This window comes from Leucopleurus acutus (assembly GCF_964270905.1).
Source record: "Leucopleurus acutus genome assembly, chromosome: 16".
In the NCBI taxonomy this organism is placed as follows: Eukaryota; Metazoa; Chordata; class Mammalia; order Artiodactyla; family Delphinidae; genus Leucopleurus; species Leucopleurus acutus.
In genome coordinates, this window is record NC_139158.1 from 21,923,340 (window position 1) to 21,935,781 (window position 12,442).

At 42.7% G+C, this 12,442-nt stretch overlaps 1 protein-coding gene across 1 annotated transcript in view; it reads left to right on the top strand.

The window, feature by feature from the left end:
- The window catches only part of DNAH3 (dynein axonemal heavy chain 3), a gene marked incomplete at both ends in the record, with an annotated part of 188,647 nt that overhangs the window by 66,781 nt on the left and 109,424 nt on the right, over positions 1–12,442 (top strand). The window contains 4 exons of the mRNA XM_082858163.1: positions 3,724–3,815; positions 7,824–7,938; positions 11,150–11,266; positions 12,217–12,396. Of these exons, the coding sequence (XP_082714289.1) occupies positions 3,724–3,815; positions 7,824–7,938; positions 11,150–11,266; positions 12,217–12,396 (504 nt within the window). The remainder of the gene's footprint in view (positions 1–3,723; positions 3,816–7,823; positions 7,939–11,149; positions 11,267–12,216; positions 12,397–12,442) is intronic.

A 12,442-nucleotide genomic window follows, 5' to 3' on the forward strand; every position in this document is an offset into this window, starting at 1 on the left:
TGCTTTCCTAAGCAAATGGCTGTTCAGTGTCCTAAAAGGTGATTAGGGTGTTACATTACAATGGGAGGGGCCTGTATTTGTTCCTTAACCTAGGCTACACAAAAGAGAAAGTCACATTTATCCCTGGGGGCTCCTAACAATGCCAGATGATTCCTACTTCAGCTTCCTCAACCAGCAGGCTATATTCAGAAGTAATTTTGCCCTCTTTTTTCAGCCCTTTGGGTCTATAAATGAGGATAATAAATATTCTCCCTAAAAATGATGGGATTTTTATAAGCAACCAAATGTGAGGGTGATAAATGTAGTATGATACTAAACAGAAGAAAGAAAACTCACTGTGTTTCTAAAATAATTGTCACATTCAAGAGCTAGCAATGGCCTTGAAACATCTTCTACCAGGGAATTGCTCTTTGTGGAGGTGAAGAAGAGACTGGCTCTCCGTAGGCAAATTGCTCTCTGACTGGGCCTGAAATTCTCTCCCTGGGAACCATGCACAAGACTGAGGACATTGTCTCTAGAAGGACTCAGTCTGAGAGCATAACCGTTAGGAGTATTTTGATCTCCCTGGGACAGCAGAGATCTTGGTACATGAGAGATTCAAGATTTTTCTGTAGAGAGGAGCTGCTTTCAATTTCCCAGAAAGCCTTGAAATTTGCTTAAAGACTTAAGCAAAGATGGAAAGAAGTCAGAGCAAAGGTCATCTGGTAGACTTGGGGTCTTGAGCTGCCCCAGCAGAGGGATCTGCACAGCGGCAGCTGCCCTCACTTGGTACTCATAGGGTGCCTCTCCCTGGGGAGCTAGCCTGACTAGAGCTTTGACCATTTAGAGAGTTAGGTAGACAGGTGCCCTCCAGCAGTGCTAGGTCTCTCCATGAGATGACATTTTAGAAAGCGTTCTCATCAATGGCATTTAAGCAGTGCTCTAGGGGTGCTCAGAAAGCCATCCCCTCCATCTGGTGCTCCCCCTGTGATGACAGCATTCTCACACAGGGGCACTTTAAAAATCCCAACCATTCCTAGACATTAATAATTCTCATTTATAGGCCCCTTAGATGGACAGATTGGGGGAAAAATTCCCTGGAATTAAAATAATAATAACAATAATAGCTAAAGTGTATGGAGTACCAACTTTGTACTGGGTACTGTTATATACTTTATGCGGATTCTCTCATTTCATCCTCCCAACAACCCTTTGAAGTAGGGACAATAAATTGTCACGTGGCCAGTGAGGGGTGGGGAAGAGAATTGGAATCTAGGTGTTTTTGACTCAGCCTTGATGTGTGAAAAGGGGGCAAGAAATATCAGGTCAGAGAGAGGGAGTGGACAGTAGGGGGCAGTGAGCTGTAGATAAGAATGGAATGTGCTATATTCCACTTAACTATAGGCAAGAGGTAAGGTGGCTCCTGAGTAAAGAGCACCTACAGTGGAATCTCAATGGGCTAAATAGTTGAAGATAAGCTCAGAAAGGACAAGGCCACAAGGTACCCTCAGGGTTGCCCCGACTCAGAGCCCATTTCTGCCTGTACTGTAGGTCACACAACAAGCCCGCCCAGTGACAGCCCCAGGCTTGGGGAAGCATTCTCAGTTCTAATGCCTAACTCAGGAGATCCTTGTGCACAGGTTTGGCTCCGGCAGGGGGGCTCTGTAGGCTAAACCACCTGTAGCTCTCAAGACTACAAAATGGATCTTCTGGGGTCATGAGGCGGTTGTGTCGAGATTTCTGACCGTTTCCCAGAACTTAAACAGGAAAGGCTAGTCTCCGTATTTGAGACATAGACTTTATTGCTACTGTGGTGTAAAACAAGATGGAACAAGGTAACACTGTACTGATATGCACCAAAGCTGGCCTCTAGGACACTGCTGCCCAGTGGAAATATACTATGAACATATGTATAATTTTAAAGTTTCTAGTAGCCACATTTTTTAAAGTATAAAAAAGGTGAAATAAACCGTATGACTAGATTTAACCAAACATATCAAAATCACTATCAGTTCAATAAGTAATCAGTATAAAAATGTTAATGTGACCTTTTACATTACAGTTTTCATACTAAGTCTTTGAAACATGGTGTGCTTTTATACAGCACATTTTGATATGGACTAGTTGCATTTCAAGTTCTCAATAGCTACAAGGGGTTAGTGGCTACGTATTGGACAGCATAACTTCAGTTTCTTAGAATTAGATCAGATGCCTGTTAATCTCTATACTCGACAAAAGCAATTTAAAAAATAAAACTACAGATCTCTGAGTCCTTCCATAGGCCAAGTATTTACTGTGTCAAGTGCTTTACACAGTTATGTCATTTAATCCTAGAGATAGTGTGTTGTCCTAAGCCATACTTGCAGGTATTAGAGAATAAATGAGAGCCCTGGGCCACCAGGAATAATTGTGCAGTTTATGCTCTAGGGAATGCTATTTTTGTGCACGACAGTGGGAATTGTACTTTCTAGAGTTATGCAGTATATAATCTGCACAATTATACATAGAAGACCTGCAGGAAACACTAGCATATGATGGATGAGAGCTTTGGAGTCAGAATCAGATACAAGTCCCAATTCTGCAATGGCTGTTATGGTCCATTAGCTAGATGATCATAAACTTAATTTCTTTGTCTCAGTTTCCTTGCATGTAAAATGGGAGTAATGATATACCAGTACCTTCCTCACCATGTTGGGAGGATGAAATAAGTACATAAAGCTCTTAAAACCAACCTACCACATAATAAGCCCTCAATAAATGTTAATTACTTTTATTATTTCCATTACCTCAGTGGTCCTCCAGGTGACCTCAGAACCCAGATTGGAATCTGTTTGAATTAGCTGGTTCACTCATGCTTTCACTCCACAAGTGCTTATTGATGCCTACTGCATATCAGGCCCCAGGGACACAGGGCTGAATAAGACAGAACATGATGTGATTTTCATGTCTCTTCCTGCTCTGACATTCTTTAGTCCTGCTGGAGCTGGACAGAGACAAAACTGGGCAGTAGGTGAGGTTTTTCTACAGAGCCTCATTCCCGTTAACCCCTGTGCTCTTCTTGAGCACACATAACCCTCGTACTGCCCAGATCTCTCAGTCCCTGAGAAAAATGTTCAAAGCCATCAGAGACTTCATCAAAGAGCTTTCACAGGGATATTTCCACTTAAAAGATAAGGTTGGGGTAATATTTACACCAAAGGAATGGGCACAGGTGCTAATATTTCCAACAAGTTAGTACACTGGGTTGGAAAGGAAGATTTTGGTGGGGGAGTCATCTAGCTAACAGACTTCCTCCTTTTATTCAGCAAATGCTTACAGCAGCTTCTGTCATGGACCAGGTTTTGCAGTCAGCCCTGGGAGCACAAAAACAAACCAGACCTGGTTGTGAGCCTCTAAGGTGCCCACAAGTTTGCATTATGCCAATTCCTGGTGGGAGAACAACCCCCAGCAAACCAGACACAATGCAGGGTGGGCCCTAGGCCACCTCCCAAAACCTTAGACCTGCGCTGTCCAATTCAGCAGCCACTAGCTACACGTAGCTATTTAAATATAAATTAAGTAAAATTAAATAAAATTTGAAAATCAGTTCCTCAGTCACACTAGCCACCTTTCCAGTGCTCAACAGCTGAATGTGACTGGTGGCTCCTGCACGAGACAGCACAGATATAGAACATTTCAGTCATCACAGAAAGTCTACTGGACAACACTGCCTTGGACAATACACACTTGTTTTTCTCTTTGCAGATTAGTGAGATTGTCGGCTATGAAGTAAAGCCCACTGAAACGACTTGCCTCTCAAATATGCTGGAATTTGGATTTGGCAAATTCATTGAAAAGTAAGGCTTCTCCCTTCAGAAAGTTTTTTCGTCAAAGTGTCTATGAATTCTCACAGTTGTATGACTGAATGGCCGCATAGCAGGCTGCTTTTCTCATTCTGGTTTAGGGTAACCTCTACTTCAGCTGACTAGCTGCTGGTGAAGCTTTCATTTCCAGCTGCAGAGTTGATGTCAGATTATGACTAGAAAATTGAGTCAGAGATTTTATTTCAAAAAGAAATTTTTTTAAATAGTTCTCTGAACCTGAGCCTCAAGCCCAGCTCTCAGTGACTTTGGGCAAAACCATTTCACCTTCCTGGGCCTCAGTTTCTTCCTCTTTAAACAAACAACAGCAGCAAACAGGAGTGGCTCCCTGAGCTCTAAAATTTCATGAAATATGGTCAAATGAGAGATCTCTTCATTTGCTTTCTCTCCTTCTCCAAATGCCCCTGGAGTTCATATGTGAGAATTTGTACTATTTGATCTGCTGTTTTTAGGACCAGAGATTCTCAGGACCCTGTTTGTTTTTCCACACTTCCTTCAGGGTGATGCATAGGGAGGTGTATTGCTAAGACTAGAGACCCAGTTAGGCAACTGGGTTTGGTTCTCACTCAACACGTGAGGTTCTCAGACTGTGACCCCAGACCAGAGGCATCAGCATCACCTGAGAACTTGTTAGAAGTGCACATTCTCAGGCCCTACCCCAATCTGCTGAATCAGAAATTCAGGGGATTGAAAGCTGAAATCTGCGTTTAAACAAATCCTCCATATCAGCGCTGTTCAGTGCAGGAGCCACTAGCCACGTGTGGCTACTCAGCCTTTGAAATGTAGCTATTCTGAATTTGATGTGCTAAATGTGTAAACTATAGGCTGGATTTCAAAGACTTATTAAGGAGGGAAAAAAAGCAAAATATCTAATTATTTTAAATATTGATTGTATGTTGAAATGATAATATTTTGGATTTATTGTGTTAAATAAAATAGTTTCTTTTTACTTATGTTAAATTGGCTACCAGAAACTTTGAAATGACATATGTGGCTCAGGTTATATTTCGAATAGACAGCGCTGCTGTAGGCGATAGTGATGCCTGCTAGAGTTTGAAAGCCCTTCCTTTATACTGGGGCAGGGCAAGCACCTAATCTAAGGTCCTTCCAGGCCCCCAAACCTGTCTGCCACCTGAATACTCTGATGACCCCCAATACCACCACTACTGTCCCTCTTTAAGGAGCAGGTCTACAGACACAGGCTTTTATTTTATTTTTTTAAATTTTTATTGGCGTATAGCTGATTTACAATGTTGTGTTTCTGCTGTACAGCAAAGTGAATCAGTTATACATATACATGTATCCATACTTTTTTAGATTCTGCATAGGCCATTACAGAATATTGAGTAGAGTTTCCTGTGCTATACAGTAGGTCCTTATTAGTTATCTATTTTATATATAGTAGTGTGTATATGTCAATCCCAATATCCCAATTTATCCCTCCTCCCCTTTCCCCCCTGGTAACTATAAGGTTGTTTTCTACATCTGTGACTCTGTTTCTGTTTTCTTAATAAGTTCATTTGTACCATTTTTTAAAATTCCGCATGTAAGTGATATACAAGACACATGCATTTTTACCAGGTTTATGCTATTTTATTAAAGGGCCTCAATTTCCCCAATAAGATGTTCCCAAGAAATACCAGCTCTAGAACACTTATGCTGCACTGAGCATTTTATATGAATTAACCAACTTATCCATCACAACACCCTAATATTCTAGCTAATTTTATTCACATTTTACAGATGAGGAAATAAATTGATTAGAGAGATTAAGCAAATATCCAGAGGTCACAAGAACCAAGACCCGAGCCCAGGCTAGCTAACTTCAGAGCCTTAACCATTACACTTTACTGCCTGAAAAGATAAACCCATCAAAGGAGACAGAGACTGAGCAGATACACAGCACACTGCCATGCTTCATGCCAATGTGCTCAGCTGTGACAAATCTAGAAGTGGTGTTTCCTTGGCCAAGTTGTTTACCTCTATGTGCCCAGTCTCCTTATCTGTAAAATGGAAATAATAATAGTAGCTAGGTGATTGGAGTTATTGTGAGGATTATGAGATAAGGCGTGTAACCTGAACTGATTTAACATCTAAGTTCTCAGCTACTACCTATTAGTGAAGTGTGATGTTCCTTGTATCCCACTATCCCATAGTTAAGGCAGTTTTATCACAGCCCACGGTTAGTGAGCATCTTGAGTACATTTGGATAAGGTCAACTCGATATACTTCATGGACTCCCAACCTCATTAATTCCTCCCCTGTGCAATTATTTGCATAATTATAAGTCATAAGGCACATTGCAAGCATTTTATCTTATTTAATTATACCCACAATGCTTGATATGAGCAGATGGGGACCGAAAGCCTGTCAAGTGATTGGGTCATGGCCACACCGCCAGCCTGTTTGTCTCATACTCATCTGGATTGGCACCTGCCTTTATTATTCTCTATATGCACGCTCATTTTGGTTGTCTCCCAAGAAGGTCACATTTAGAATGAAGACCATGCTGCTGAGGTGTTGATCAGTCATTGTCTGGCATTATCCGGGCCTCTTCTACATCCCTACATGAGGCCAGATGAGGGTTTTCAGCTCTGTTTAGTTGAGCTGTTTGGCTGACCACATGTGAGCAATTCTTTTGCTCCTCTGACAAAGAGAGAGGAGAAGGCACATAGTAGGGGAGGAAGAAACACCAGATTAGCAGTCAGAGGAACTGGTTCTGGCACTCCACAGCTGTGTGTGTGGCTTTGGACATGTCACTTGCTTCCTCTGGGCTTCAGTTTCCTGACGTGAAAGTAAAGACCAGATGGTCAAGGATACAGCGAAAGGCAGTGCTGAGGCAGAAAGAATAATCCCTCCTTTTCCTTCCAAAACCTTTGCTTCCCAATTTTTTAGCCACGCCTGCATTTAGTACCCAGCTCTCCTGTGGCAACAAGAAGAAAGGAATTTATCTTCCCCTTCTCTCCCTCCCTCCCCCTTTCTATAGAACAGAGGGTCTGTAGGTGGATGGACCCAGTGCATCAGGAAGATAGCAGGTGTTTTTTTAAAAGGTAGGGACAGGGAGTGGGAAAAAAGCCATCATATAAATTAACAGAAAGTCTAAGACCTGAATAAGAAGTCAATAATAATTCTGAAGTAAATAGGAATAATAAGGAGTAAATGAAAATGGAAAAAGGAAGTCTTGTTTTAATGGCCTTAAAACAGTTGTTCTCAACTGGGGGTATCCACCCCCAGGGGACACTTGGCAACATCTGGAGACATTTTTGGTTGGCACAACTGGCAAGAGGTGGGGACTGGGGTTGTCAGCTACTGGCATCTAGTGGATCGAGGCCAAGGATGCTGCTAAGCTTCCTGCAGTGCACAGGACAGCTCTTGACACCAAAGAATTATCCAACCTGTATTAGTTTTCTAGGGCTGCTATAACAAATACCATAGGCTTAAGCAACAGAAATTTATTTTCTCACAATTCTGGAGGTTGGAAGTCCAAGGTCAAGGTTTTCAGGGGGTTGATTTCTTCTGAGGCCTCTCTCCTTGACTTGCAGATGGCTGCCTTCTCCCTGTGTGCTCACATGGTCCTCCCTCTGTGCGTATCTGTGTCTTAATCTCCTCTTCTTATAAGGACACCAGTTATGTTGGATTAGGACCCACCCTAATGACCTCATTTTAACTTAACTACCTCTTTAAAGACCCTATGTCCAAACAGGGTACCTCACATTCTGAGGTACTGCTGGTTAGGACTTCAACATATGATTTTTGGAGGGATACAATTCAGCGCATAACACAGCCCAAAAAGTCACTAGCTCCAAGTGTAAAGAAACCCTGCAAAACACTGGAGCTAGCTGGTAAATATTAGAGTAGGATGGTAAACATTTTAGTAAAATTAAAGGCTTTTTAAATTTCTCTAATGGCTGAGCTGAAATTCCTCCTTTGATGTGTTTTGAGGCCTCCTCCATTGATGTTACTGTCGCTGTGTTCTCTCTTTAGACTGGAGCCCATTGGTGCAACTGCCAGTAAGGAATACTCTCTGGAGAAAAACTTGGAGAAAATGAAGTTAGACTGGGCTAACATGACGTTCAACTTCGTGAAGTACAGGGACACCGTGAGTCTCAGTCCAACTGTTCGGCCCCCTGAGAGCAGCCCATTTATTATGTAGTAAATTACAGAAGGGATTCGTTTCAGAACTGCAACAGAACTCAAAGAAGAAGGATCTCTAACTAATCTGTTTTAAAATTTTTTATTGAGATATAATTGACGTATAACATTGTGTAAGTTTACAGTGTACAGTGTGTTGATGTAATAGTTTTACGTATTGCGGTATGATTACCACCCTAGCTAACACCTCTATCACCTCACATAATTATCCTTCCTTTTTTGTGGTAGGATAATTAAGGTCTAGTCTCTTAGCAGCGTAGAAGTTTTTAATACAGTATTGTTGTCTATAATCACTATGCCCTTGCGTCAGATTGTTTCCTCCTGTCCGCCTTCCTGTGCCAGTCAGCCTTCTTCCCAGACACCATGGAGGGATGCATTTTCAAATGAGAAAGGCCTTTGGATTCAGAGCAACAAGATTTCTGTTGAAAAAGAGCTGAGCAAGCCTCCTGAATTAACATCTCCCTGGGAGGGCACCCCAGGTCCCTCAGAAGTATACCTGAGGTAGACAATACTTAGCACTTCTCCAGTGTTATTAAGTGCAGAAATCACCTGAGAATCTTTCTAAAGTGCAGGTTCTGAGTCAGCAGGTTTCGGCTGGGGCCTGAGGTTCTGCAGTTCCAACAAGCTCCCAGATAATACTGAAGCTGTGGTCTCTGGACCGTATTTTGAAGAGCAAAGCTGTAGACTTTCTTAATCACTGGCGCTTGTAGAAAACTTGTAAGTTCGCAGAGTGCCTGTGGAGGTGCATAAACCTGAAGGGTTTGCTCAGCCATCTCTGGGGTCTGGCTTGCTCTTGGGATGGGCCATGGGTAGGAGGACTTGCTGCTTGGGTGAGCTGTACATCGTGGAGGCAACAGGCAGAAACTCACATACTGCAGGCCGTCAGCTCTTAAACCAGTGCATTTCAACCCTGGTACACTTCTGGTCACTCAGTTCCAAAGTGTGTGTGTTTGGGGTAGGTGGCTGGAGTTCCCACACTACCTACCACGCAATTCTCTGACACCAGCTGGGTGCCTTCCAACTCCACTCAACTCTGACACTATCTACCTGGAGACAGCATCAGATCCCACAGGGTAAGGGCTCAGTCCTACAAGACTGCGAACCCCCTCACCCCCCTTCAGATGCCAGTCTCAAGCCCAGGGTATCACCTGTGCTTCTGACCGACCAGCTATAGATTGGAGGGCCCAACGACACCCTCCTTGGGTTCAATTAATTTGTTAGAACTCAGAGAAACAGTTTACTTACTAGATCACTGGATTGTTATAAAAGGATATAGGACCCAGGAACAGCCAGATGGAATGCCTACGGGGAAGTGGTGTGGAGCTTCCATGCTCTCTCTGAGCATGCCACTCTCCCCAAATCTCTACATGTTCACCAACTCAGAAGCTCTCTTGGACCCTCTCCTTTTTTTTTAATTTAATTTTTTTAACATCTTTATTGGAGTATAATTGCCTTACAATGGTGTGTTAGTTTCTGCTGTATAACAAAGTGAATCAGTTATACATATACATATGTTCCCATATCTCTTCCTCCTTTTGTGTTTTTATAGAGGCTTCATTACTTTGGCATAGTTGATTAAAACATTGGCCACTGGTGATTGAACTCAATCTCTATCCCTGTTCCCCTCCCAGAAGGTCAGGATGGTAGAACTAAAAGTTCCAACCCTCTAATCACAGGGTTGGCTCTCCTGGCAACCAGCTCCCAACCTTCGGTGTGGTCTAAAAACCCACCTCAATAACAAAACAAAAGATGCCTTTATTGCTCTCATCCCTTAGGAAATTCCAAGGGTTTTAAGAGCTGTGCCGGCAACAAAGACCAAAGATACGTTTCTTATTATAAATCACAATATCACTCTGGCCTGAGCATCTGTATTTTTAAGGCACCCCTGGTTTTTCTAAAGTGCAGTGTGGATTGAGAACTAAAACCCTAAAGGCTCCCATACTCCTCCCTCCCCCAGGCTGCATGTTATCCTTTTGTGACTTCTTTTCCTTTTTGTCTTGATGCCTTGATTTCACTTGACTAAGAACTGTATACAAGCCAGTGGGAGGGAGGAGAACTGGGGGCCTCTCCCAGCAAGACCAGGCAACCGTGTGTCCCAGCAACTTGCTGTTACAGGATCTGATTGGATTAGATACTGCTAGAGGCTGTGGGGCTGAGATGAGCAGTTAAGTCGTGGAACCTGATAACCGCTCAGTTACATCTGGCCACTCTTCAGAGTTTTTGACTGAAGTAGCTATAGACAAGGGTCAACAGTAAAATGGGAATCGAGGTACCAGTTCATTAATAGCTGGACACCTGTCAGTGCAGAGCTGCTGGTAAAAGGGGGATGAGAGAATATATCCTCGCTCCAAATTAACCACCCAGATGTAGGTTTGAAAGAAGTGAAAACAGGGCAAGAAAGACCAGACCTACCACAAAGGGACAGACCCTTATCAGCTTTCTTGCCACATGGCCCAGGAGGAAAAGTCCATCTACAGGGGCTAACCTTTAAGGCACAGTAACCCTAACTACCAGGAAAATATGGCCAAATAATTATTTAGTCAGAAGTTCCCAAACTTTCTTGGTTCACGGTGCTGTTGGTATCTGAGTACTTTTTAAATGGTTCCCTTCTCTAGTCCAAAAGAAATACGTAACAGCTTTATTTATGAAGTAATTGGGTTCAAACAACTTAAGTATTTGTGTCCCATCAACTGAACAAAGGTCTGGGAAAAAGTGCGTATAAATTAAAAGAAAAACATTTGTATTTTGTTTTAAAATAACCACAGTTATTTGCTGTGAGTTTGCTGCAGTGCCCTGGGGCACACTGTTTGGGAGCCAAAGGTCTAGACCTAACAAGATTAGCAGTTGATTCTACCTGAGGGAGAGCCTGGAAAACAAGTGAACAGAAAAGCAGGAACACAGGGAAGGGGACAGAATTCCTCCTCTTCTCAACAGATGCTGGTTGCAGATCTAGGCTTGGACTGTATTTGATTTCTGCAAAGGAGGTAAAAAAGTCTTTAGGAATATTTTCCAGGAAGGAAATAGAAAATTCCACCTCCTACAAGACATAGTGTCCCACAAGCGTGGAGATCTGAGCTATGAGGACTTTGAGGGTCAGCATAAAAATCTGTGGGGCAGAGGTCTTGCGATTTTGACGGGGTGCTCATTTTTATTCACAGGATACAAGCATCTTGTGTGCAGTTGATGACATTCAACTGCTACTTGATGATCACGTGATAAAGACCCAGACCATGTGTGGCTCTCCATTTGTCAAACCAATAGAAACAGAATGCCGGGTAAGAGGAAATGAGGTTGAATGTTTTATGATGGCCTGTTAGCTCCAGGTTTCTTGGAGGAGCGAGAAGGTTTTTTTGTTTTGTTTTGTTTTGTTTTCTGGCTGTGTGGCATGAGGGATCTCAGTTCCCTGACCAGGGATCCAACCCGTGCTCCCTGCAGTGGAAGAGCGGAGGCTTAACCACTGGACCACCAGGGAAGTCTCGGAAGAAGGTTTTTAAGTCCAATTAACAAAGAAACTCACTTTCTCTTGATTAGGGAAAAAAAACAACAAAAGACTGAAAGCAATAACCATCCAAGTAAGCCTTTATAACAGTCTGCCAGACTGAGCTTTTGCAACAGTCTGCTAAAAGAGAAGGTGAGATTATTTGAATGCACCAAACAAAAGTACATATGGAAAGTACCTTATGGGCTATAGTAATCTAGAATGTAAATTACACAAGGTTTGGCCTCCTTTGCTCTTTGTCTGTGGAAGTGGGATAGGCTAAGGACACCAACTTGAGCCAGACTGCCTGGGTTCAAATTCTGACTCTGCCCCTTATCAGTTGTGTGACCTTGGACAAGTTACTTGAATTAGTTGTATGTCAGTTTCTGCACCTGTGAAGTGAGCTTTGTAATAATATCTCCCTTATAAATCTGTTGGATTAAATTGGTTTCACATACATAAAGCACTCAGACCATCACTTGTCACAGAGTAAGCCTTATAAATATTACTGTTGTTGTTGTTGTTATTATGATGATTATTCCACTAGGAGAAGAACTCTATGAGGGCAAGGACTCTTGTTTTTTTCTCAGTGCTGTATCCACTTTGCCTAGAAGAGTGACCAGGACATAGTGGGCACTCAATAAGTCTTTGTGGAACAAGTGAATGAGTGAATGCATCCATTTGTCAGTGGGTCTGCGATGCAGAGTGGCATGTTAGTGACTCAGATATGAAATGCTAAATTTGCAGAACTGGGAAGAAAAGCTGGTTCGCGTGCAGGAAATTTTGGATGCCTGGTTAAAATGCCAAGCCACCTGGCTATACCTGGAACCAATCTTCAGTTCAGAGGACATCATAGCCCAGATGCCAGAAGAGGGCAGGAAATTTGCCATCGTTGATAGTTACTGGAAATCACTCATGTCCCAAGCCGTGAGTTTTTTACTACCTAGCACCTCTCACCATCAGGAATGAGGGA